This window comes from Lacerta agilis, chromosome 5, assembly GCF_009819535.1.
Source record: "Lacerta agilis isolate rLacAgi1 chromosome 5, rLacAgi1.pri, whole genome shotgun sequence".
Lineage (NCBI taxonomy): Eukaryota > Metazoa > Chordata > Lepidosauria > Squamata > Lacertidae > Lacerta > Lacerta agilis.
Window position 1 is genome coordinate 54,869,855 of NC_046316.1, and position 23,234 is coordinate 54,893,088.

The 23,234-nt window shown below is 46.9% G+C and overlaps 1 protein-coding gene across 1 annotated transcript in view; it reads right to left on the bottom strand.

The window, feature by feature from the left end:
- Window positions 1-1,649: 1,649 nt before the first annotated feature.
- SLIT1 (slit guidance ligand 1) overlaps window positions 1,650-23,234 on the bottom strand; it is a 123,135-nt gene continuing 101,550 nt past the window's right edge. Inside the window, exons 18-37 of the mRNA XM_033149865.1 lie at window positions 23,050-23,193; window positions 22,733-22,876; window positions 22,104-22,270; window positions 20,597-20,729; window positions 20,088-20,156; window positions 18,168-18,239; window positions 16,668-16,739; window positions 16,107-16,178; window positions 14,812-14,975; window positions 13,598-13,722; window positions 12,787-12,884; window positions 10,160-10,299; window positions 9,108-9,201; window positions 8,450-8,587; window positions 6,927-7,164; window positions 6,649-6,779; window positions 6,237-6,391; window positions 5,525-5,813; window positions 4,561-4,772; window positions 1,650-3,879 (exon numbers count right to left, since the gene is read on the bottom strand). Of these exons, the coding sequence (XP_033005756.1) occupies window positions 3,641-3,879; window positions 4,561-4,772; window positions 5,525-5,813; window positions 6,237-6,391; window positions 6,649-6,779; window positions 6,927-7,164; window positions 8,450-8,587; window positions 9,108-9,201; window positions 10,160-10,299; window positions 12,787-12,884; window positions 13,598-13,722; window positions 14,812-14,975; window positions 16,107-16,178; window positions 16,668-16,739; window positions 18,168-18,239; window positions 20,088-20,156; window positions 20,597-20,729; window positions 22,104-22,270; window positions 22,733-22,876; window positions 23,050-23,193 (2,896 nt within the window). The 3' untranslated portion in view covers window positions 1,650-3,640. The remainder of the gene's footprint in view (window positions 3,880-4,560; window positions 4,773-5,524; window positions 5,814-6,236; window positions 6,392-6,648; window positions 6,780-6,926; window positions 7,165-8,449; window positions 8,588-9,107; window positions 9,202-10,159; window positions 10,300-12,786; window positions 12,885-13,597; window positions 13,723-14,811; window positions 14,976-16,106; window positions 16,179-16,667; window positions 16,740-18,167; window positions 18,240-20,087; window positions 20,157-20,596; window positions 20,730-22,103; window positions 22,271-22,732; window positions 22,877-23,049; window positions 23,194-23,234) is intronic.

The following is a 23,234-nucleotide window of genomic DNA, read 5'->3' on the forward strand; positions in this document are numbered from 1 at the left end:
ACCAGCCACGTGGCTAAATTAATATCATGTTCACATGGATGACAACATTGGCAGTTTTTTTAAAAAACTAAATCAATTCTGCAGTTTCTAAAGGAGGGACAACTTTGAGTTCCCTCACTTGAGTCACCATAAACTCATGGCAAGAATCACAAGCCTCAGTTACTAAAACCGATGATGCCGGTTTGCATCTGACAGAGAAGCACCTGCCAAGAACAGAGAAATGCTGTCTGACAGCCTTACAACATAGAAAAATACTATACCAAATACAAATATATTAATATATGTAAGAATCTAAGTATTATGTATAAAGACCTACTTCAGCTGTTAGCTTGCAACAGGTGACAAAAGACATTGTTTCACACAATTGCTGAGTACCCTTTCCATGAGCTGCCCCTGAAGGTTGCACCAATTGGGTTTTTGATGCTACCTCCCTGTAGGCACCAAAACACTTCGTTCTGATCATTGGGAGATTCAAAGCCAGCAGTGAACAAGTGAAAGCTTGGTACAATCTTCACTCAAGTATGGTGATAAGTGGAAGGTGTTGCCACTTGGTTGAGATAACATTGCAAATGTAAACTAACTTTGGGACATGATGGACAAAATGAACAGTGAACATCAAACATTGCCCTCTGCAGCATACGGCTACCAAACAATACCCAATATAATCTACTTTATTACCAAAGCATGGACTGTAGTGGCAGGCACAGTTTTTAAAAAATCAGACATAAGATACTTTCTGTTTGATATGTGTAATGGCTATAATCAGAAATGTGAAGTCATAAGAAATTCCAAAAACCCTAATTAGTTTTATTTTGTGTAATTGAACTTGTTTAGGAACCTTACAAATGGAAGTTTAAAAGCTGCACATTCTCAGTGTGAAGAAAAATACATTTAACATTCTTGAGGTTTCTATAATAAATAGAAATGAAAAATACTTAAGATGGCAAAACCAGAATATGAAAGAATGGCTGCAGATTTAAATGGCCCCACAGATCCTGTTATGTTAACAGAGTTTCATGCTGTACCTGTCTGCAAAAGTCGCCAGTCAAGGCTTTTAGTACTAGCAAGGCAACTTACGCCCTGCTGTCATGTAGTTTCTGTCTCTTAACCTGCAGCAATGGAAGAGTTAGCAGGTTCTGCATGACTAGCACACACAGAGAGATACAAGGTGGAAGCCCCTGTAGAAGCCCCTGCAACTAGCCATTCATTTGATTCTCTGCAGGAGCAAAGGATAGCCTCCTTGCTGCTGGTTTTACCCATTATATAGTGTATAATTGAAAACCTGTGCTTCTAATAACCAATTGTTTTATACTAGGGGGGTATCCTGAGAGCACCTAGTATGCTACCCTTTTATTTCTCCCATATCCAATGTACCGGTACCTCCTAGAAACCTGCAACCTTGAGATTACATGTACCAAGTAGCTCTACCTTTTAGGAGGGAAACCCCCCCCCCCAGGAAACATGATCCATAAGTTTCAAGGAACAAGCATCTGGCTGAGGTTGCCCTGGAAACAAGAATACATGTACAGCCAAGGCCTCCAGGCTTGTACCAGAGAGCACGTTGTTTCTCAGCAACTGGATTCTGGCATGACTATTGGGTGAAAATTCTGCATCCTGAGAATCTCATCTCGATATTTTTTTTTCTGAACAAAGTTGTTTCAAGCCTTCAAGTGTCTCCTACACACTTTAAAGTCTCTGTCTGATGGAAGTCTCAAAAGCCCAGGCTGGGTAAGTAGCATTTCCAGTGGTTGGAACATGGCAGCTTCTGCGTGCTATTTCTTTTCTCCTCCCAACCAATAGAAGCAGAGCAAACCATGCAAATAATCTTCAGATTTGCTTAATTAACATAGTGCATATAGATCAGAGATTAACTTTTCACATGCAGAATTTGAAGGAATCTGGCTTGGTGTTTCTCCCCACCCCACCCCCCGCAACTCTAATGGTTTTACTTCTAATTATTGGTCAGTAGCTAGTGGTGATAAGTGCAAACTACTTTTTCTCTGCAAGAATAAGTTAGATCAAAAGTGTCTTTGACCAATTTGCAGCTCTATTGTCCAGGGTCTAGCATAAAAACTCTCTATCAAACAGGGATTTGGAAACATAGCAAGAGAAGGTACTGTCAGCTTAGTTTAATTTAACTGCCTAGATCTTAAAGAGCCATATTTTTTCTTCTGATGCTGTGGCCCAGGCCTAACCCCACCTGAGTCCTGGATGGGCAAATAATCTATAGCACTTGCTTTGGAAGCCTGTGCTTCAGCTTTTATTGCAGGCGGTGGCTGATATACCCAACCCCACAACCCATTACAAGAGGGCAATGGTACTTCGTGGGTGGGCCTGGTGTATGAAGAGTAATGCTACAGTAAACTGAGTGCAAGAGACACATGCAATTCATTCCCCCCCTCCCGTTCTAAAAGGCAGGTGAAAGTGAGCATGATGGGTATGAAAATGATTATTCTCGAGTTCACAGCTGTTGGGTTGCAGAACAGGCACCACTCTCAAAATATCCAGACATTTCATTACAGCAAACCAGATGGCATTGGGGCAGAAGACAGGTTTTGTGGTGTAGAAAGGCAGTGATATAGGCAGAACCGGAGAAAACTTCATCTGTCCCTGTTGCTGCACTCAAATCATGGAGATGGCTGGCTTTATAACTGGGGACATGAAAGTCTCCCTGTCCCATCCAGCAGAGCTACAACAGGAAGACTGCTAGCTAAGGTCTCTCCAGCCTTCATGCAACAAGATCCTACACAGTTAAGTCTCATTGTGTTCAATGGTGCTTACTCCCAGCTAAGTGAGCATAGGATTTCAAAATTAGGGAAGTGGTGGTAAGTTAATGCTGGTAGATCATTCAACCTGGAGCAAGTGTGGCTCCTTTTTGCTATTAGATGAGAGGATCAGACTGCAGCTCCAAGGCTAAGCTGTTTCTAAATACCATTACCTTGCAACCATCCGGTATAGGAGGCAACTGTTCATACAAACGCTTCCCATGAACCTAAGGGATTTTATCTTTGCTAATTCTGCAGCACACAATCCTCCTGCCTTTGCCCTGGGTGCTGTCTCTGCATTACTTGTAATTTAGTCCTATAAACAGAAGATGAGGTTGCAATGAGCAGCCAGTAGGAATAGGAACAGGTGGGTATTCAACAAGAGAAAAAGCAAAACTGCCAAAAGAAAAAAGAAAAGAAAAAAAGACAGACATGGTGCAGGATAGCAGGGTCTATAACACCAGGTAAAATGACAAGATATGAAATGGCAGGATCCCGTGTCTAGGCATGAGCTGTGGACATGGCCTCTCAGGGCACCACACTGGGCAAAACAAACAGGCATGGCCAGGCTTGCTAAGAATCCGTATTGTGCACAAGTAGTGGCCCCAGATAGAGTCTGTGCTGGATATAAATACATCTGTTGGGCTGGATTTCCCCAGCAAAAGTCTTCTATCTACACCTTTGTCTGGTCCATCCAGAAGAGCCATTGTCACCATGCCAAAGGAGATGCTCCGTTGCCAAACTGAGAGCCCTGCCCCCACCCCTCTTCCAAGCAGCAACAGGGGCAAGAGGAGATGGCAAGGGTGTTCCCAAGGCCTCTGTCAGGGCAGGCCTGGCCCACTTGTCTCTGGCTCTGGCCTGTCCCTTGCTGGAGGCTACATGCACTGGGAACAGCCGCATTTGCTGGGTTTTTCCACCTCCTCCACAAAGGAAGAGCCATCGCTGCACTCAAAGGTGTATTTCCTGCGCTTGAGGCGCAGTCCTGCACAGCATCCTGGCCCTGGGCATGATCCCCGGCACTCCACCCAGGAGACAGGCCGGGTTGTCTGGCAAATGGCATAGCCTCGCTGGACCTGGTGGAAGTCTCGCACGGCCTCACCCCGACACTCCGACTCTAGGGAAAACATTAGAAAGAGGGAAGTCACGCAAGGAGGCTCCTCTGCGAAAGCCTTCATTATACATTATGCTTCGGGTTCTGGTGAAGGTCAACTTAAAAAAACTGGGCATTCTAGTATGTATAAGCATACTATGACGAATGATCTTGCCTTTTGAATGGTTAGGAACCGGTAGAAAAAAATCTTATCTGTCCCTTATCTGGTTGGCTGTGGGTCCTGCAAAACTGGTCTTGCTTTTTGTCAATGGAAGGAGAGGACAGATAGGAAGCCCGGGGGGGGGGGGATCAAGAATTTGTGGCTCAGTTGCTCCTGCTCCCTTACCAAAGTTGTGGCCATAGTGTCTGGAAGAAGAGTGAAATGGTATTGTACTTGGATGTACAACACTGGCTGTTCTGTGGGATCATGGAATTTCAAATTCCCATTTATAGCTGGTGCAACAGAAGGGATGGAGGTCTACAGTTGCTAGAAAACTTACTAGGGGAAGAGGCTGGGCAAGAAATAGCATCTAAGAAATAGCACCCCTGGCTGGGGTTTCTTCTGCCCACAGTGGGCATACCTGGCTTAACACAATACTGGCAGCTTAGGTATAGGCCCAAGTGTCTTGTCAGGGGAGGGCCCTCAGGGGGTCCTTAGCTATGGGGCACATGGGAATGTAAAGAAGAAAGGGAGATGTGCCTGACCTTGGTCACAGAGGTCGCCATCAAATCCCCCGTTGCATTCACAGAAGGCCTCGCCTGTGTCTGAGATCTGGCACTGACCATGAACACACTGCAAGCTCTTGCATGGGTTGTGGAGTTCCCCTTGCTGGTTGCACAAGGCTCCCTTGTAGCCATCCTGACACTGGCAACTATAGGAGAGGGCATCAAGGGGCATGCAGATTCCATGGACGCACCTGTAGAATGAGTGAAACATAAAGCTAAATACAGGTGAATTCAAAAGGTTGCAGTTAGGCCACCATCTTCTGGAAGCAGCATTTGACAGAGGAAGGACCTGCAAGATTCTCTGTGCACCCTGGCTTCTCCAACACCCGTCTTAGGAATACAAAGAAGTGAAAGAGGAGGAGCGTTCTCACTGACTCCCCAACTTCCCTTATCCTCCAAGCACACAAGTACAACTTTATTGAGGCTGCTTTAAAGGTGAAGCCGGAGTTGTTATTTGGTATGTGCTGCTGTTCTTGAACGCTGTTCCCAAACCTATGCCCCTGTGCTGGGCTTTAGAGGCAACTAATTTCTGCTTTTGTTGCTGCAGTCATAGATGCCCTGCCTGCCCTGCCTCATCAGAGATGAGCAAACAGGAGAGGCAAAATACTGCCTGTCAGAGCCCACAGGATACGGATGCAGTTCTAGTCACACGTAGGAACACAGGGAACTGCCTTATACCAGGTCAGACTATGGGTGCATCTAGCCCAAAACTGTCTGCTCTGACAGGCAGTGGCTCTGTAGGATCTCAGGCAGAGGTCGTTCCTGATCCTTTCAAAGTGGTAATGCTAGGTCTTGAACTTGGCCCCTTCTGCATGAAAAGCACATGCTCCACCACTGAGCTGCAATCCCTCCCCACATTTTCTACATCTTGCACACAGCACTGCAGTGAGAGAAGAAGCCCACAAGGAAAGGGTTGAGGGGGATTCTGCTGCTGTGTACTCACTTGTGACCCTGGCAGGGGTTGCTAATGGGCTGGTCGCAATGGGGCCCAACCCAGCCTGAATCACAGTGGCAAATGGGGCCATGAGGGGTGTTGGGTTGGCAAATGCCATGCAGGCAGTAGAGCTTGCGGCAAGGCTCACAGCCGGGCACCACCCCCGGCTTCATCTGCGTCTTAGTGAAGTCCTGCAGCTCGTTGTTGATGTAGAGGTTGCGGATGCAGCCATGGAAGCTGGAGCCATTCAGGATCTGCCAGAGGCGGAAGGCGGCAGAGTTCACATCCACGGGCATCCCTGCAGAGGGGAGAGCCAGAACAGCAAGGTAAGGGGCAAGAAGAGGAGGGAAAAGCAAGGTCCTGGGGAAAAGAGAGGTGGTGCTGGTGGAAGGGAAAGAGCTGTGGACCCCTTTTTCTGGAATGCTGTGTGGAAATGTTAAGAGCCACCTTTCATTTCTCTCCCCTCTCCCCACTGCCACAGCGCCTGTCACTCCTCAGCTTTGCACTTGACTCTTAGTGCCCTGTGGTATGTGCTCAGACACCCCATCCTGGAGAGGAGAACAGAAGTGTTCCTCTTGCATCATCATTATCCAATGGACGTGATCTAAGAAGAGTGAAGGAGTTCTCTGTTCAGTTAGTGCCCTCCAGGTGCAAGCATGTAGGTGACAGCCTCTCTCACCCCCTTCTCCCCAACTGGATTGGACCCAAGTCACAGTCCTACCCCCAACATAGAGTGGAGCCTCAGAGTTCAGCGTGTGGGCCTTGCCAAAGCCGTCCATGGTCATGGGGTCTCCTCCATCGATGGAGAGGTTTACCATCCGCTCAAAGGTCACCAGCTCTACAGTGTGGAATTGCCCGTCATTGATGGTCTCTGCACTAGGGAGAGAAGGGAGGTATGGGATGGGAAAGGCTGGTGGCACCCACCTTTGGCCAAATATCTGGCATCCACAGCCATCTGCACCCATCCAGCATGCAAGTGCAGCACCCGTATCCACTTTGCCTTGTGTTCCCTGTCACTTCTGCACTAACTCACCACAATCCAGTCCCCCAAACCCTTCCTTTCACCTTCATGGTCAATGTGCAGCTTTGCTCAATGGCTGAGCTGGAAGGAGAAGCCAAAGGCAGAGGGCTACCTGTAAATGGCAGAGCTGGGGTAGGTGCCTGGATCATAGCTGACACGCACATGGCCTTGGTACAGCTCCACCGCCATGTGGTCGGTGTCCCCATTATATAAGAGGATCCCATTGTCTTCAGCCGTGGAGACCTGCAGAGAATGAGGGAATGAACAAGCAAGGGGCAGAAACATTAATTCTACAATCCAACCAGTCCCACAAATGGCATGGATGAAGAGTGTGGGCAGATGCCCACTCTTGGGGTGGCGGAGGCAGCAGCCTTGCTAATCAACACTTACCTGCAAAGTGATGTTGGCGCTGGGCCAGTTTTGCAGGTCAGTGAACTGGAGGTACGTGTCCCTGTCCACAAAGTTGACACTCAGCAGCTTCTCGCATTTAGGCCCCCCAAAGCCAGGAAGGCACTGGCATAAGGCACGACTGCCTAGCTCCACACAGTTGGCACCATTCTGGCATTCTGCCCTCTCGCATGGACTGGGTTGGAGGGAGCCATGGGGTGGAATCTCACAGAGCTGGCCACTATGATAAGAGTGAGAACACAACAAGGCACAAATTGCAGGAGGCAACTGGGAGATAACACCACAGGTAGCAGGACCACAGCTGGACCCTGTGGCACTCATACAGTTTTAAGGTAGTGTGCCCTCTCCTCTGATTTTCCTCTTCCCAGAGACTGAGTAAAATGTGCCTGGAATCACATGCGTGTTGCCCCATGATCTTTCCTGGTCCCTGTTTGTGCCTGCGCAGTAAAAGCACTCCAGTTCACTGCACTGGGGCATCAAGTGAATGGGACAAGGCAAGTACTCAAGTGACATACAAGTCATCACACCGCCCTGAATCACAAGGGAGACCGACACACTATACTCAGTTTGCTTCTTCACCAATAAAGACAACCAGAATATATTTGGCCAGGGGTGTCGTTATGGGGTGGTCCAGGCGAGCCCAATACAATTTAGCACCTGAGATGAGCCACAAAATGGTGTGCGCTCCCCCCCCCCCAACCAGGGAAGAAAGGCTGAGTGAAGATCTACATCAGGAACATAGAGAGTATCAAGTCAACCTTACTGGATGGTTGAAGTCGGAATCAAAGGCCATTGTATGTTATTCACTCTGAATCATGCCCAGAGGGCAGCCCCCACCATTTCCTCCCTAGTCACTGCAGAGGTGGCATGTGGGGGGGCGCTTTTGAGGATGTGGCAGATCTGCCCTCCAAGGAGTACACCATAGCTGTTGCGGCCACCACAGCATCCCTTTGAGGCTGAATCCACTGCCCTGTGGATCCTGCCACCTGAGGCATTTGCCTCACCTTGTCTCATGGGCGAGCTGGCCCTCCCACCCTCTTAATTTGCCCAGAGGCATTCTACATTTATGCAAGTTTAGCCCCAAGTCTTTTAAGCTGTCCTCAGCTGCAGGACAGAGCTATGTCACATATGTCTGTACAATACTTCCCTATATACAGGAACTACTTTTGCCAGGATGTTCAGAAGAACTTGTCTCGACTCCTTGGTGGGGAGAGCAATTAACACTAGGCATGTAACTCCTTGTGTGGTACAAAGTCCCAGCAAATGTGAGATGCATTCTTTTAATCTCGTAAGCACAGCCAAACAACTCTGGAAACAGCCACGCTCTTAAAACTAATCACTGTTTGACACTTCTGGTAACAACTGATCACTCTTTTTGTTGTACATCTTTCTCCAAGCCACCCTTGTGGAAGAGGAGCTCTTCTAGCAATCCCAGGTGTTGAGATTTACAGGTAGCTTAGAATGAGATGAACTGGTATATACTCCTGTCCATCTCACAACCTTACCTGTAGCCTCCAGTACAAAGGCAGGAATACCCATTTGGCTCATCAAAGCATTTGGCGTTGTTCTGGCAGCGATGGTCCAGGCAATCATCATAGTCCACACTGCAATTATCTCCCACAAAGCCGGGCATGCATTCACACCTGTAGGCAGGGACAAGAACAAGCCACTCACTGGCTGTAGCTACATCCCTTTCCTATCCACTTTAGAAGTCTATTGCAATTCCCCTGGTTGACTGTAGGTTTAAATCTTTCTGCTTCCCCCCATGCCGCCATAAAGGTAAAGGTAAAGGGACCCCTAACCATTAGGTCCAGTCGTGTCCGACTCTGGGGTTGCAGTGCTCATCTCGCTTTACTGGCTGAGGGAGCCGGCGTACAGCTTCCGGGTCATGTGGCCGTGGCCAGCATGACTAAGTCACTTCTGGTGAACCAGAGCAGCGCACGGAAACGCCATTTACCTTCCCGCTGGAGCGGTACCTATTTATCTACTTGCACTTTGACATGCTTTCAAACGGCTAGGTTGGCAGGAGCAGGGACCGAGCAACAGAAGCTCACCCCATTGCAGGGATTTGAACCGCCGACCTTCTGATTGGCAAGCCCTAGGCTCTGTGGTTTAGACCACAGCGCCACCCGCGACTGACATGATAGCTGCTAAATCACTCACTTGGGCCCATCAGGGGTAGCCCTGCACACGGCATCATGGTGGCAGGGGCTAAGCTCCAGGGAGCAGACATCCATTAGCTGCTCACAGTAAGTCCCTGCAGGAAGGAGAGAAAGGTAGAGAGAAAGCAGACTCAGGCCCCATGTCCCCCCGGGCCCATTCTGCATTTGGCTGAACCAGCTCCCCCAAGGAAAGGGCAGGGAGGGAAGGAACGAGGAAGAACAAACTTTGCTGTCCCATCACTTGCATCCGTGCAACAGAATCAACAACTTATGGGAGGGTTTCCATATTTCAAACAGTGAAAATCCAGACCCACAAAGTTATTGAGCTTTTCTTAGTTTGCCCAAAGTTGTTGAGCTTTTCAGGCAGATTCACATGAAGTTTATAAGTTAGTTTTTAAGAAAATCAGCAAAAACGAAACTGCCGACATGGGCTGCCATACGTCCAGATTTGCCCGGACATCTTAGCGGGATGTACTACAATATTCCGGATATGTCCGGAAATTCCGGACGTATGGCAACCTTATCTTATGGGCAGCCCAACAGAAGCACTGTGAGATAAGGTACGGCAACCTTCCATTCATGCAATAGATGCCAAACTACTTTGAAGGGTGGTTTCTCTTTGAACAATAAATTTTATGAAGTAATTTAAAATAAAATATTTATAGTCTCATGCTTCAGCCCAGAATGCTGTTATTTGTATCTAACTCCCAAACCCATGACTCAATATTCAACCAGGGTATAGGTGGATCTCCTTCTATTGTTCAGGTAAAGACACTATTGTTCATGGGTTGGATACTAACCTGGCAGGGAAGGGGGAACTACTACTTGGGAAGTTAAGAGTTAGTAAAAAAAAAAGTATTGGGGTATCTTCAGGTATTGTGGAGGAGAGGTGCTACCAATAAACTAAAAACAGTAAATGTTGGGCACTGCAGTCAGATCCTTAGGATAAACCTGCCTCTGGCACTGACCAGCTTAGAGGTTTGTGCTTTGCTACCTTAGCTCTCTTCTGCTTCCCTCCAAGTGCATCCACTTCCATTACAAGCCTGGCCCTACCTGTGAAGAACGGAAGGCATAAGCAGGTGTAATTGCTGGGTCCATTAATGCATGTGGCACTGTTCTTGCAATTGTTATTGTTGCAGTTGTTGGTCCTTAGGCTGCAGGTTGGACCTTCAAATCCATCCACGCAGGAACACCTGTCAAGAGGGAAAATGAGGGTTGTTTAACAAACAGAGAGGTTAGAAGCTGCTCACTTTGGGGCATTTCAGGGGTTTTGTGGGTGGTTTTCCTTTATCATTCTCGAAAAGAGCCCATAAGAAGAGTGAAAAGAAGTCAGGGCTTTCCCAGAAGAACATTCAATGCTCTGCCAATGGTTCTGAATACTGCACTGTCTTGCACCAGAGACACTTTTGTCTCTGATTGGTAGGATGTAGATAGAGCCACTCTGGAGGTAAAACGGCATAGAAGGGGTTAAAGAGATTATTGTTTTCAGGAGAGTTCTGGGGCAGACACACTTGGAGGGGCTTTAAGTTGAGTAGTGGAACAGGCAGGGCAGGAGAGGGGTTAAAGAAGAAGAAGAAAAGAGGACCCTTGGGGTGGGCAAGAAAAAGACACAGGTGTGAGAAGCCAGAGGATATGAGACTCAAGGTTAAATGAGTCTAAATGTTTAAGTATTGTCACTTAACTATTTCTTGCTACTCAGCAGTGGGTTTTGGTATGTTTACTGTATTTTTCTCTGTTTGTTGAATTTTTTTTATATATATAAACCAACCTGAAATCCATTTTCATGAAAGGCAGCATACAACTATTTTAAATAAAAATGTAAACCAGCAAATCAATTTTCAAAGCTATACCCTATGGCTGCATTTGCATGCCCAAGCTAGATCAATGTGTATGCTGTATCTACAGTTCTATGCACACAATGCATGTGGTGCTATGTATGTATGTATGTGCCTGGTTGCGTACCGCGTGGTTCTGAACTTGATATTCATTTACGTGCACCATGTCGCATCTGTGCACACAAGGGATGCATTGCATTCACATGTATGTATGTGTGTGTTTGGGGGTGGGGTATGTTATACTAAAAGCACAGGTGAGTGAATGCTGCATATGCTGGCATTTCCATTTATACTGCCTGTAGCCTATTAGCTGGAGGAGGAAGCAGAGGTGGAAGAACTGATGACCTTCCGTCTCTGGCATATTGAATTGCTTTGCAGGCTGAGGGTCCTGATATCCCTTCCTAGAGGGCTCATCTCCCTGCCTACTACCTTTCCCCAAAGGCAGAATCTAGTCTGGCATGTGCAGGCAAACAGCTTTGTCAACCCCCAAAGGACATTATGTGCTGGCTTTGAAGATGCTGGGTTGTTATGGTGACGGGATGAGAGGCCATTTAGCATCTTGGCAATTTGGGTACACAGAAAGGGCTAGGGCCCCATTCTCTCTCTACTGCCTGTGGTTTATTTTCAGCCACTAATTATGGTCTGTTTCCCAGAAAGCCACCCACACTGTACTCTGGAGAGTGAAGTGGGGAGGAGCCCTGTGCATTGAGGTCCAACTGCAAACCAGAGCTACAGCTCCCCAAGAGGCTGTATACGTCTTAAAAGGTTTCCCCTGCCAGGTCCCAACCCATTTTTACAGAAAGAAACTGACTACAGCTTCCAGGATTAGTGATTGTGGTGGTGGACAATCTTGGTGGAGGGTAAAGAGTGCATTTTTGCACAGTATCAACAGAATGCTTTCCAAATCCTTTTCCCAAATCTGTTACAAAGCACCCCTAAAAACATCCAGCTTTTGTTACAATGGCCTGCACCTCAGAAGGACGTTGGTTTTAGTCTGGAGAGGCCTCAAGAGAGACTCCATTACAGAAAGCCAACCTCACATGTTCCAAGCAAGCTGAGCTGCAAAAGCCCCAGGCAAATTCATTGTCTCCTTTCACTGTAAATCTCTGCCATTCCTCCCTTATAATTTGTAAATTTAGAAGTAAACGAAAGAGCACCATAAACAAAGATATGGCCACCAAAATATCACTCTCACGATTACTAATCAATAAGTTTTGATCGCCTGAGCCTCTTGTCTGCAGAGTCCAAAAGATAACGTTAATCTTTTTTCTCCAACTCACTTAAACAGCAGATTAAGATGCATTTATAAGAAGCCATTTTGCAAACATTTTAGACACCATTTTAATTTCTTTACATTCATTCACTGCCAGGAAGACAGGTTTTGCCTTCTTTGCTTTTATGCTAATTTTTAAGCTCAAGGTAAGCATAAAAGGTGATGCTTTTTGCCTTACCAATTAGGAATCATGGTTTGGATATCAAAGAGACCTCATCTCTCTCTGCCCAGTAACATCCCTGTGGACTCCCACTTTTCCTCCTCTCCCCTTTTTTTACAGCTGAAGAGGTACTCTCACCTCCGCCACATACCACCAAAGCCTCACAGAACAAGATATGAAACTCTCTCAAGCCCATCAGCTGGCCAACCCCCACTCCCCTTCCCCCTATTTTCTCCTTTCAAGCCCCATCAGGTTCCTCTTTCTTAGGGAGACCTGCTCTCTTTATTCTCCTTGTCATGCCCCAAACTCTTCCTTTTCCTTTCTTCTAATTCCTGCCCTAAACCCTTCCCCAAAGTCCCTACCAAAATCTCTACCATTTCCCCCCATTTTGAGAACCTGAGCAGCCACTCACGTGAAGCTGGCTTCAGTGCCTTCGTGAGACAGGCAGGTCCCACCATTCTCACAGGGCCTGCTGGAGCATCCATCCACAGACAGTTCACAGCTTTGGCCCTGGAATAAGACAAGGAGAAGTAGCAGCCACAATACAAAGAACAAATTATAAAGCTCTGGCCAGGACGTGAGGTTTCTTATTATCAAGTCATTGCTCATCAGCCATAAAAGAACAAATAATAATAATAATAATAATAATAATAATAATAATAATAATAATAATAATAATATTAATAGGAGCTGCATATACATAATGCAGCCTGTCCTTTTTGGGATTGCTTGTTTTCGCCACCAGGATTTCCTTTATAGCTATTAGTCAAGAGCTGCCTTCCCAACCAGGCGCACTCTGTAAGTTTTGAAGTTCAGTCTCCATCATGATCAGGGACAATGGGAGCTCTAGTGCAAGACATCTGGCGAACATCCAGTTTGGGAAGGTTTGAATATATTCAGATGAAACAGCCAGTTCCACATTCCTCACCCCCAGAAATAGTGGCAGCTCTAGGTTCAATCAGTAGGGACTGAGAGTGTATCTCGCCCATTCCTGATGGCAGTGATAGAATAGGCTGGTTGTCAAACTGGAGAATGGGTTCCTTCCACCATGTCTTGGTCCTTCTCTGAGCCTTTCCCCTTTTTTTCTTTTGGTTGAAACAATCTGTCAGAGGCTATTGTCCCCAAAGCAGGGAGAAATCCCAATCCTTCCCTTTGTCAATGATCCCTTCACCCTCCCTACTCACCCCTCTCCTCCTCCCCCTCCTCCCCATCCCTCTTCTCACCTTGTAGCCAGTGGGGCAGATGCAGCGGTAGGAGTCCAAAGGGTCTTGCTGACATGTGCCCCTATTTTGACAGGGACTGGAGAGGCAGGGGTTACACTTGGCCTGGATGATGAGGGGAGGAGGCCCTGCATAAATGAAAGAAACCAGACAACTAGGAATTGGGGTCAGAGCCAAAGAATCACTGAATGGGAGGGAGGATTTCCACACATCCTCCTGTGAAGACTGTCCCGCTTCTTGGCCAGAATCTTTTGCAAGGCACTTGCCAGAAACTTAGAGGAGATCGCAGATGGATTAATGGTGGAGCTGAATATATATTAACAGATGGAGGAGTTCTGAAAGGAGGGCCCGCCCACCCCACTCCGTGGCACAAAGCCAGGTTGTGCTTACTTGTTTTTCTTCTTTAAATAGTAGGCCCTGTAGCTCAGTGCTGGAACACATGTGTTGCATGCAGAATTTCCTAGGTTCAATCCCTGGCTCCTCCAGTTTTTAAAAAGGGGGGCTGGGTGGCAAGGCATGGGAAAGACCTTTGACGATGAACAAACAGTCCAACGGGGTTAAGTGAAGTGGCTTGATCATTCCAGCCCTACATGGAACACCTGCCCCTTCCTTTGCCATATAGAGAGGCCAGGAACAGGCTGGAAGATGCTCCTACATAGACACTCTTACCAAGTCAGCTAGGATGGATTTGGCTCTAGTGACTTAGCTGGATGAGAAGGCTATTGAAGGAAGAGGCAACATAGCCTCCAGCCTGTGTCCTTCCTCCAGGTCTTCCTTCAGAGTCTCACCACCAAGACACTCATCTTACCTTCTCAACACTATGGACCAAACATGATAGGAGTAGCATATGTTTGGGCCAATGTGGTGAGACACAGAAGTTGCACAAGCCTCGCCACAGTTCTGATCACTAGAATAAAGCCCTTCCTTTCATCTCCCCTCTCCTCGCACATTAACAACCCTCATGCTCCCTCTCTATGTGTCCCATGCTCAATCAACAGGCCCAAGCCCTATAGTACTTGGAGTTACCCAAACTGTTCACCTGACCTGCCTTGGAGCTAAGGTGCCCCAACGTCAGTCCCAGTTTGGTTGGGAAAGGGAAGAGGGCGAAAGAGCAACTGGGCAGGGTAGGGAGGACCAGAAAGAGCCATTGTTTGGACAAAGCTTCTCTACAAAATGAATAAAGTATAAAGTATCCTATAAAGTATTTATTCACTTACCTAGGCACTCAAACTTCTTGGCAGGAGTGGTGAGCAGTAGTTTGCCCTCCATATCCGCAGGGCCAGCACAACGGGCAATGCCAGGCTCCTTGTAGCCGGTTTTGACCCAGCCTGAGAGCCAGCGCATGTGGCAATCACAGTGCAGTGGGTTGGCACCGATGGCTCTGTGAAGCAGGGAGAACCAGAATCTCTACATAACTCCTTAAGATCTGGAGGGGGGCTGTCATTCATTGCATTTGATCTTTCTGGCTGCCTCTAATGGCCTTGGAACTGATTAATAAGTAAGTTTTCTACTCTGAAACTGCCCTCATAGAGCAACATAGCTGCAATCTGAGGTAGTCTCTCTCCTTCTTTATACTGTTCTTAAAGGTATGATTCACACATGCTGGCTTGCAACTTGCTATCTCAGTTCCTGATGACATCACTCAAAAAGATGCAGCTAAATGTGCAAATTGCATCCACCGAAACGCAGCATGTTGGTACCGCTCATCACTTCAGGATGCGGGTGCTGAGTGATGAACACACATAGAGGTAGTCCCTAGGGTTGCTGCCTTGCCTAGAGGTGCTGCTTATTAGCATATCTAAAATATTTTCAGATGTATGTAAATTGGGAAACAATTTACTCTGAAGGCTGAAATTGCTCTGCAGGCTGAGGGTCCTGCTGGAAAAAACTAAACTAAACAAAAAACATACCCCAGTCTTTCCCCAAATGTACCTTTTCCCATCCTTCTCTTTAGACTCTAACCCAGGTAGAGTCTGTTGCAGTGCTTTATAGTTTCTGAGCATTGGGGTGCTGGTCTATGCTGGTTTCTTCTGCATTATTCTGAAGTGCAGTAGAGGACAACAGGCACAGCACAACTTCCTTCCCAACCTCCTTCCCCTACCCCACTCACAGTCAACTGGGCATTAAGAGCCAGTACAGCCTGGTGTGTGTGTGTGCTAACTCCTTTGCCTTACTTAAGAGGTGCACACTGCAGGATTGCAAGCTTGGTTGCTGCCTCCTGATAAAGGGTGCCAGGAGGAAATTCAGCAACATTGCAAGAAAACAGAACCAGACCAGAGCACACAACGTCTGCCATCACGTCAGCCAAGGCAGCCGTTACACCAAAATGAAAATAGGCTTTACTCCTGCCTAGCATCATTCTCTGACCTGGCGCATAAACAATGGGAAACAACGGGTGCTTTCTAGCTTTTGCCTTCCAAGTACTGTCCCACAGAGCATCAGGTAGTAGTGCCAAGCTGGGATTCTCATGCAAGAGGAAAGAATGGGCATTCAAGCTGATGCAAATACTCACAGGTGAGATAGGGAGATGACATCAGCAAATATCCCCTCAGGAAGTGTAGCAATATCATTTCCATGGAGGGACCTGTGCACAAAACACAAGCAGCATTTTCAGTGTCCTGGACTGCGGGACCCACTTGTCTTACCTGTTTTGATGGACCCTTTAAGAAGGTTAGGGGAACATAATCTGCCTAAAACCAGGGAAGTCAGGAATTGGGGTTTTAAGACTTAAATTCCTTCCCCCTATACCATCTGCATCGTATGTCAAGCACTGGATTACGAACCCGCGGACTTATGATAGACTGCCTGCTCTGTGCCCAGATGATGTGTGGATGAGCCCTAACTGGCCAAAGAAACAAGGAGAGCAAAATGGATGTCCATATGAACTACATAACACACACAAGCTAAGCAAGTGGAGGTTCCCTCAGCCCATTGTTCTCCCTCCACTACCAATTGCCTGGCTGCTCGCTTCTTAAAGTAACAGTTTCCCGGGAATTAGGCCAAAGTCAGACTCCAGAGAGGGGATTCTCCTTGAACTGGGGCATAGGGGAACACAGGAATAGAAGGTACCTACAGCAGCCGTAGCGAACGGAGACCCTCAAAGGCCAGGGGAGGGATACACTGCAGGGCATTGTAGCTGAGGATCCTGAGGGATGGTGGAGAGAAGGAAGAGTTTAAATCATCACACATTCCTTAAAAAAAAATCCCAGCCCACATACTGTCTGATATACCCCCCCAGCCCCATATTAGTTAAAGGAAGGAAAGTTTCTTCCATCCTGCTTCCTGTGCCCATCAAAAAAGCTTCTCCTGCAGGTGGGGTGGGGTGGGGTGGGGGCTCCCTAAAATTGGACTCAGATCCTAAGGTAAGCTAATGTAAGAAAATTCACAGAGGGAAACCCTCCTGGCCTTTCCTCCCCCCAGCAAACCTCTGTGCCCAAACCCCCATTGTTCAGGAGACACCCCCACCAAGCCTACAGACAGGCTTTTTGCAGGGCACAGCGGAGGGGGGGGTGCGGGGGACAGGAAAATTTCCTTCTGTGAAGTTCTCTACATTAGCACACCTTAGGAGCCAAGCCATTGCTTCTTTCAAGATTCTCTAATGGACAACTCACATAAACTGGGGCACAGTGTGTTCTTGGGGTATGGTTGGATTCCACTCATTGCCGATGCTAACAACCCATGAAGTTCATACTCTCTCCAGATTGGTCAAGTAGCTGGCACAAGTCTAAAATTGCAACTTTGATGGCAACACAGAAAATAATACGGTCTGCTGGCCAATGAAGGATTTTTACTTTCTACATTACTTCTATTCAGCTCAGTTCAACTATTCAGTTCAACTTTTTTTTTAATGGATAGGTTTATTTCAATTAGATAGCAGTGGCATTCTATTTATTGTTAAGATGATTTTAAATATATTACTCAAGAGAACAATCAACAATGTGTGTCACCAGCACCCTTTCCATTGGGATGACTGAAATCCCACTAAAATCCTGTAATTTCAAGGCTCAGGCTGCCACAAAACAATTCAATCGTATTTATTGACGATTCAGTCCTACATTTGTCTTTTAAGTGAAAATAAGTTTCCAGCCCTTCTGGTTGACCCTTAAGCTTGGAACTCAGAAACTGAACACCACAGTCAATAGAACAGAAATGTTAATGACTCCTAATGTTAATGATAATGTAGCAGCTTTAGGAATTTATAAGCTAATAACAGGATGGGAACAGACGCATACATGTGTATGGGCCACATGGATTTAAGCAAATTCCAGATTATTAAGTAGTTGTTGTCACAGAACACCTTGTAGACAATAATGAACTGCAGTAGGCAGGCATTCCTGTTTAGTTAGTTGGAACCAGCAACTGCCACCCCATCAATTGATGTCCTCTTTGGCCAGGCAGTAGACCCCAGGGATCAATGGCATTTCTACCCTGCTTTGCACAGTAAAAACCAGTATAACATCAGTCTTTTATAAAAAGGCATTTCTCTCCTTGTAGAGGAGGCCTCTTTTTGCTGGAGGCAGTAGGACACCCTCCCTTTCTGATCTGCTGTTCAAATGCTGTATTGGGCACTCACAGAGTGGTGAGCTGGCTCATATTGGTGAAGGATGAGTTGCTGAGAGAGCTGATCTTGTTGTTGCTCAGATCCCTGCAAGACAAAAGCACCGTGCAAGCTCACATCACATTTAACTCTCTCTTCCTACAGAACAGACTCTCCAAGTGTCCCTATTTTCCAGGGAAGTCCCTGATTTAGAGAAGCCGTCCTGGTTTCTGATTTGATCCCAGAATGTCCTGCTTTTCCTTAGGATATCCCTATTTTCATTGGAGAAATGTTGGGAGGGTATATGGAGTTATTCAACCCCGAAGCCATTGGAAGGCAATCCTGTATAGGGAATATATTTTTTTAATTTTTAATGTTTTATTATGATTTTATGTATGTTGGAAGCTGCCCAGAGTGCTGGGGCAACCCAATAAGATGTGTGGGGTAAAAATAGTAAAATTATCATTATGGAATGGGACGTCCCTATTTTCCTTGGAGAAAATAGGGATGGAACAATTCTGTCCTTCCCAGATTTCTGCATTCAAACTCTACAGTCTTTTGCATTCTTAAGGACACTCTCATGTGAACCATGGCTCCACAGATTGAACATCCAGCAGATGCAGCACTGGTGGCACCTTCAAATCTGCCTTCTCCTTTGGCAACAGCTCTGGGCCGATGACTGCATGATGCCAGCTAATTCTTCTAATCTCTTCTCTGTCTCATGCTGTTAGAAAGGAATCTTGATAAACTGTATCATGTAGGAAGAAGGAAATCTAGCAGTGCACATGCTCTGAAGGCCAGGGAAAATCACAAGATGGCCTGCAGAGCATGGAGTGAATCTTGGAGTCAGTGTGCATAAGACTTAGACGCAGCTGCATTTCAACAGCCAGGAAATAAAATAAACTGGGAAGCGTCCTTTGGAATTCCTTAGGCAGGCAATAAACAAACATTCGAGATGAAAAGTCAGTGAGGTAGGGTCAATGGGGCAGGGGAAAAGGCTATCATGCAGAAAATTCCAGGAAGCACATATGAGAGAGAGCTGCCAGAAGGGTAATCTACCTCTTTTGGAACTGAAATCAGTTCCTAAAGGACCCACATTGCCGTAGCAGAAAAGCAAAGCTATTCTAATGTCCAGGGAAACCAAAGTAAATAGAGAGATGGATGAACTCCAAATCCCAAGTCAGATGGACTAGATGGCATTTTTAGAATTATTTACTTCACCCAATATTCTGAGCTGAGTTAACTGCACCTTGCTCAAGAGAATCCAGCTTTTTTTAGTTGTACGGCATTTCCATTTTAGCCTCTTTTGAGAATCTGACCCCATAACCAAGGTGGCTAAAATCTAAAAACTTTTAATAGTTAATTTTCTTGCTTTACACCTCTCATCTCCTCTTCAGCTGTAGAAGCTAATATGTTAAGCATAATTTTATGTAATTCAGAATGGGTCCTATGCCTCCCTTCAAATTCTCCCTTAGGCAAAAATTATTTCTTATCTTCCATGCTAGCTTCTTTAACCACCCTCTTGTTGTTGTTTTTCGGAAGCTTCTCTGCTCCCATATAGCTCTATGGTATGTGTGTGTTTTAATGAAATATGACCTTTTTTGCATTTTGATGGAAGAACCAGGTGGGAGATACAACATCTGGGTGCCCCTTGGCCTTTCTGCACCCTGCTTTGTTCTCTTTGGTGCTCTCCTGGGAGCCTGAAAACAGAATGGCCACCTGATTCCACAAAGATTTCCTGTACCCCCAACCAGCCCCTCTGTATTGGTCAAAGGCTGATACCATGTGTGCCAAATCAGTTGATCAGCATCCACTGATGTACAAGTTGCACCACTCCCCACCTAGGCCTGGTCTAAAAATTTCCACAGACATGCTGCACATCTCCTGCCTCTCTGAAAAAAGACTATGGCAAGCTCTTGGGGACCCACGCGAGGCCACTTCTTCTCAGATACTTACACCAGCTGTAGGTAACGGAAGGTGGAGAGCTGTCCAGGAACCAGGGTGAATTGGTTGCCATCCAAGTAGCTGCAAGGACAATGAAGGATGCATCAGAGGCCACAGCAGCAATTCAGGAGAGGACTGTTAAACTTCCAACAATGGTGTTCAAAGCTATAACTAGTGATAAGCATTGTCCCTGCTCCTCTGTCAATGGTGCCAGCTAAGGGAGAACTATCTGAGTCATCTTGTACTTGCAAATGCCTGTGTTTCACACCTCATTCCCCTAAATAAAAAATCCTTTCAGAGTTCAGTGGCATCCAGTTTTGAACCCACAGAGAGTGTGGCATGCACTGGATCAGTGTTTGGCTTTTGAGGATGATCTGCAGAACAGTGCAAGGTATAAAGCTGCGTGCCCCTCACTTGGCTGTTCCCAGCCCCTTCATCCATGGGTGCGACTTGCCAGTTCCCACATTGCCCCTTCTTCCCGGATGCAGTGTCAGCAGAAGGGCCCAGGCAGTATTACTCACAGCTCTGTGACGTTCTTGGGGATCCCTTTGGGGAGGGATTTCAGGTGCTTGTTGCTGCAGCGAACAACAGTGTCTAGGCAAGTGCATTCCTGGGGACACTGAGGGCGTGGGAAGCAGCTTGTCTCCTCCTGACCTGCCAAGGCACAAGCCAAAGGGTTCACAGTGGAAAGAGACGGCATGGTGATGGAATAGGAGATCTTGAAAGCGGACATTATCCTATGTTTCTCCAGGGAAATCTAGATCTTGGTCTGCCCCTTATATCACCATTATAAAGTGTCCCACTTTATCAAAGGGCCAGAGGTTTCAGCAGCAATTAGAACTGAGAATATTAATCAGCTGGTGTGATTAATTCATTGCAAATAAAATGCAGCTCTTAATTGGAAAGAGTGTGAAAGGTCCCTTTGACATCTATGTCCTCCTATTGATTTACACAAGGGTTTCAATTCTCAGAAGCACATGGGGAAAGCTATGGGGCTGTTAATTCCTCCACCACCACCCCGAACAGCAGCCACCCCTCCACACCCTGCATACATGCAGCATATCAGAAGCTGCTGTTTGGACCAGGGCCAACGGCTTAAGATGATTTGCTAGACAGTTAATGATTTACCTATTTAGTAAAGTGACACTGTGTTAAACATCTCCAAAAATATTTCCTGCATTAAGATACTGTACTTATTTATACTGAGTGGTTAAATAGCTGATTAAATTGCCTTGCTTTTAACCAATTAATTGACGTGGGGGGGGGGACCTTGAGACCACTCCTAACCAGGGCGGCACAGCCCGTTACATAAGTGGGGGCCTGCTGCATCCCTGACAGGATTTGTGCTATGTTTCAGTTTATCTCTACTTTGAAGGGCATGTCCATGTAATTGCTGCTGAGCTTGACCAGTGCCCATGCTGGGACAACAAAAAAGGCCATCCCAACTGAGGAAACAGTACGAGAAGAAGAAGACTGCAAGACACACACACAAACACATGCCCTAAATCTCCCACAACTTTTCAGAATGGGGCGACCATATCATTTCATTAGTGGCTGCGGCCTTCTTTGCCCTTTACAGCAGCCTTTGGGTTCCTCCCACTTCAGCTGATGTGTTTGAGGAAACTCATTTCCATGTGTGAACTGCTACTGCAAGATTTGAGGGCCAAGGCAGTTTACACACACTGTGCAGCCTGGGCTAATGGACATTCAGCGTTTTCAAAATCTGGCTTAATACATGGCACTCCCATTTTCCGCAATGGCTTCCTGTGTGCCCTCTGTTGGTTTAAATTCATATTGCAACAACTCTGGACAGGAAAAAGGGTTGGACATTTATGGCTAAATGGGAATATCAACCTCATTCAACCACAACGGCCTTCCCAACTGTACTACACTGGTCTGCTAGTGGAAACTCAAATAGGGCCTTATGTGGGTCTGTGGGAAGATACACCTGCTATACAACCATAGCCTGAGTTTGCATAATTGCTCCCTCCCCATCCTCCTCATCCCCACCGAGAGCCTGTGAGTTACCTTCCTCACACCTGAAGTCGGGGAAGGCCACATCCTGCAGTGGGATTTGGCGTAGGAAGTCTGGATTATTGCAGCGGGGGTTCCCAGTCACAATCTTCCTCCTACGAAGCCAGTCGCCCAACCAGGCCAGGCGGCAATTGCAGTTGAAGGGGTTAGCCAGCAGGTTCCTGGGTGGGAGGGGTACAGGAGGGAGATAAATAAACTGGGCAGACACAGGATAATCTAGCAAAGGCTTGTAGGCAGGTAGGGCCCAATCACCTTCTCCCTTTCAAGACCTATAACATAGGCCAGACAGTCTATGTTTGCAGGAAGCTGATCTATTCTAAGCCAAGCCTCTGGTCTGCTTAGCTCAGTATTGTCTACAATACTGGTAGCAGCCCTCCAAGGTCTTAGGGAGAGATTTTTCCTAATACTGCTACATAGGAGTGCTTTTGAGAGGCCAAGGATTAAAGTAGGGACCTGCTGTATAGAAAGTGTGGGTTCTACTCCTGGGCTATGGAGCCTCCCTACAATCGAGGTGGGGTAGCAGAGGGGCCTACACCGTGCAGAAAGCTCTCCCCAAAGGATAGAGGACTGAGCGTGTTCGCAGGTTAGTTAATAGGTTAGAATTTCCCCGCCTTGCAACTCACAGCGTGGAAAGCGACTGCAACGTGTCAAAAGCACCGGGTGCGATGGTACTGATCTGATTGTCGTACAGCGAGAGGAGGCGCACATTGCGCAGTCCCGTGAAGCTGTCGTTGTGGATGCAGTTGATGCGGTTGTTCCTCAGCATCCTGGAAGGAAGACAGAGAATGGGAAGAAGCCCATTCTACAAACTACCCCTTGAAAGCCAAAGGAGCCTGACAGCATTCTCCACCCTGATGCTCCTCCTGCTTACTGACAACCCACCGCTGCCGCTCTCTCCTATCTTCCCTACCCATTCACAACCCCAGTTAGGCCAACTTACAGGGTCCGCAGCCCATCGAGGCCCCGGAACATGGCGCTGCGCACTGACTCCAGCTGGTTAACAGTCAGGTGTAACTCACTGACAGAAGCTGCCCCTTCAAAGGCCCCATCCTCAATCTCTGACACCTTGTTGTTGCTCAGGTTTCTGGGAAAGAAAGGAACATGAACTGACAGTAGAACATAGGA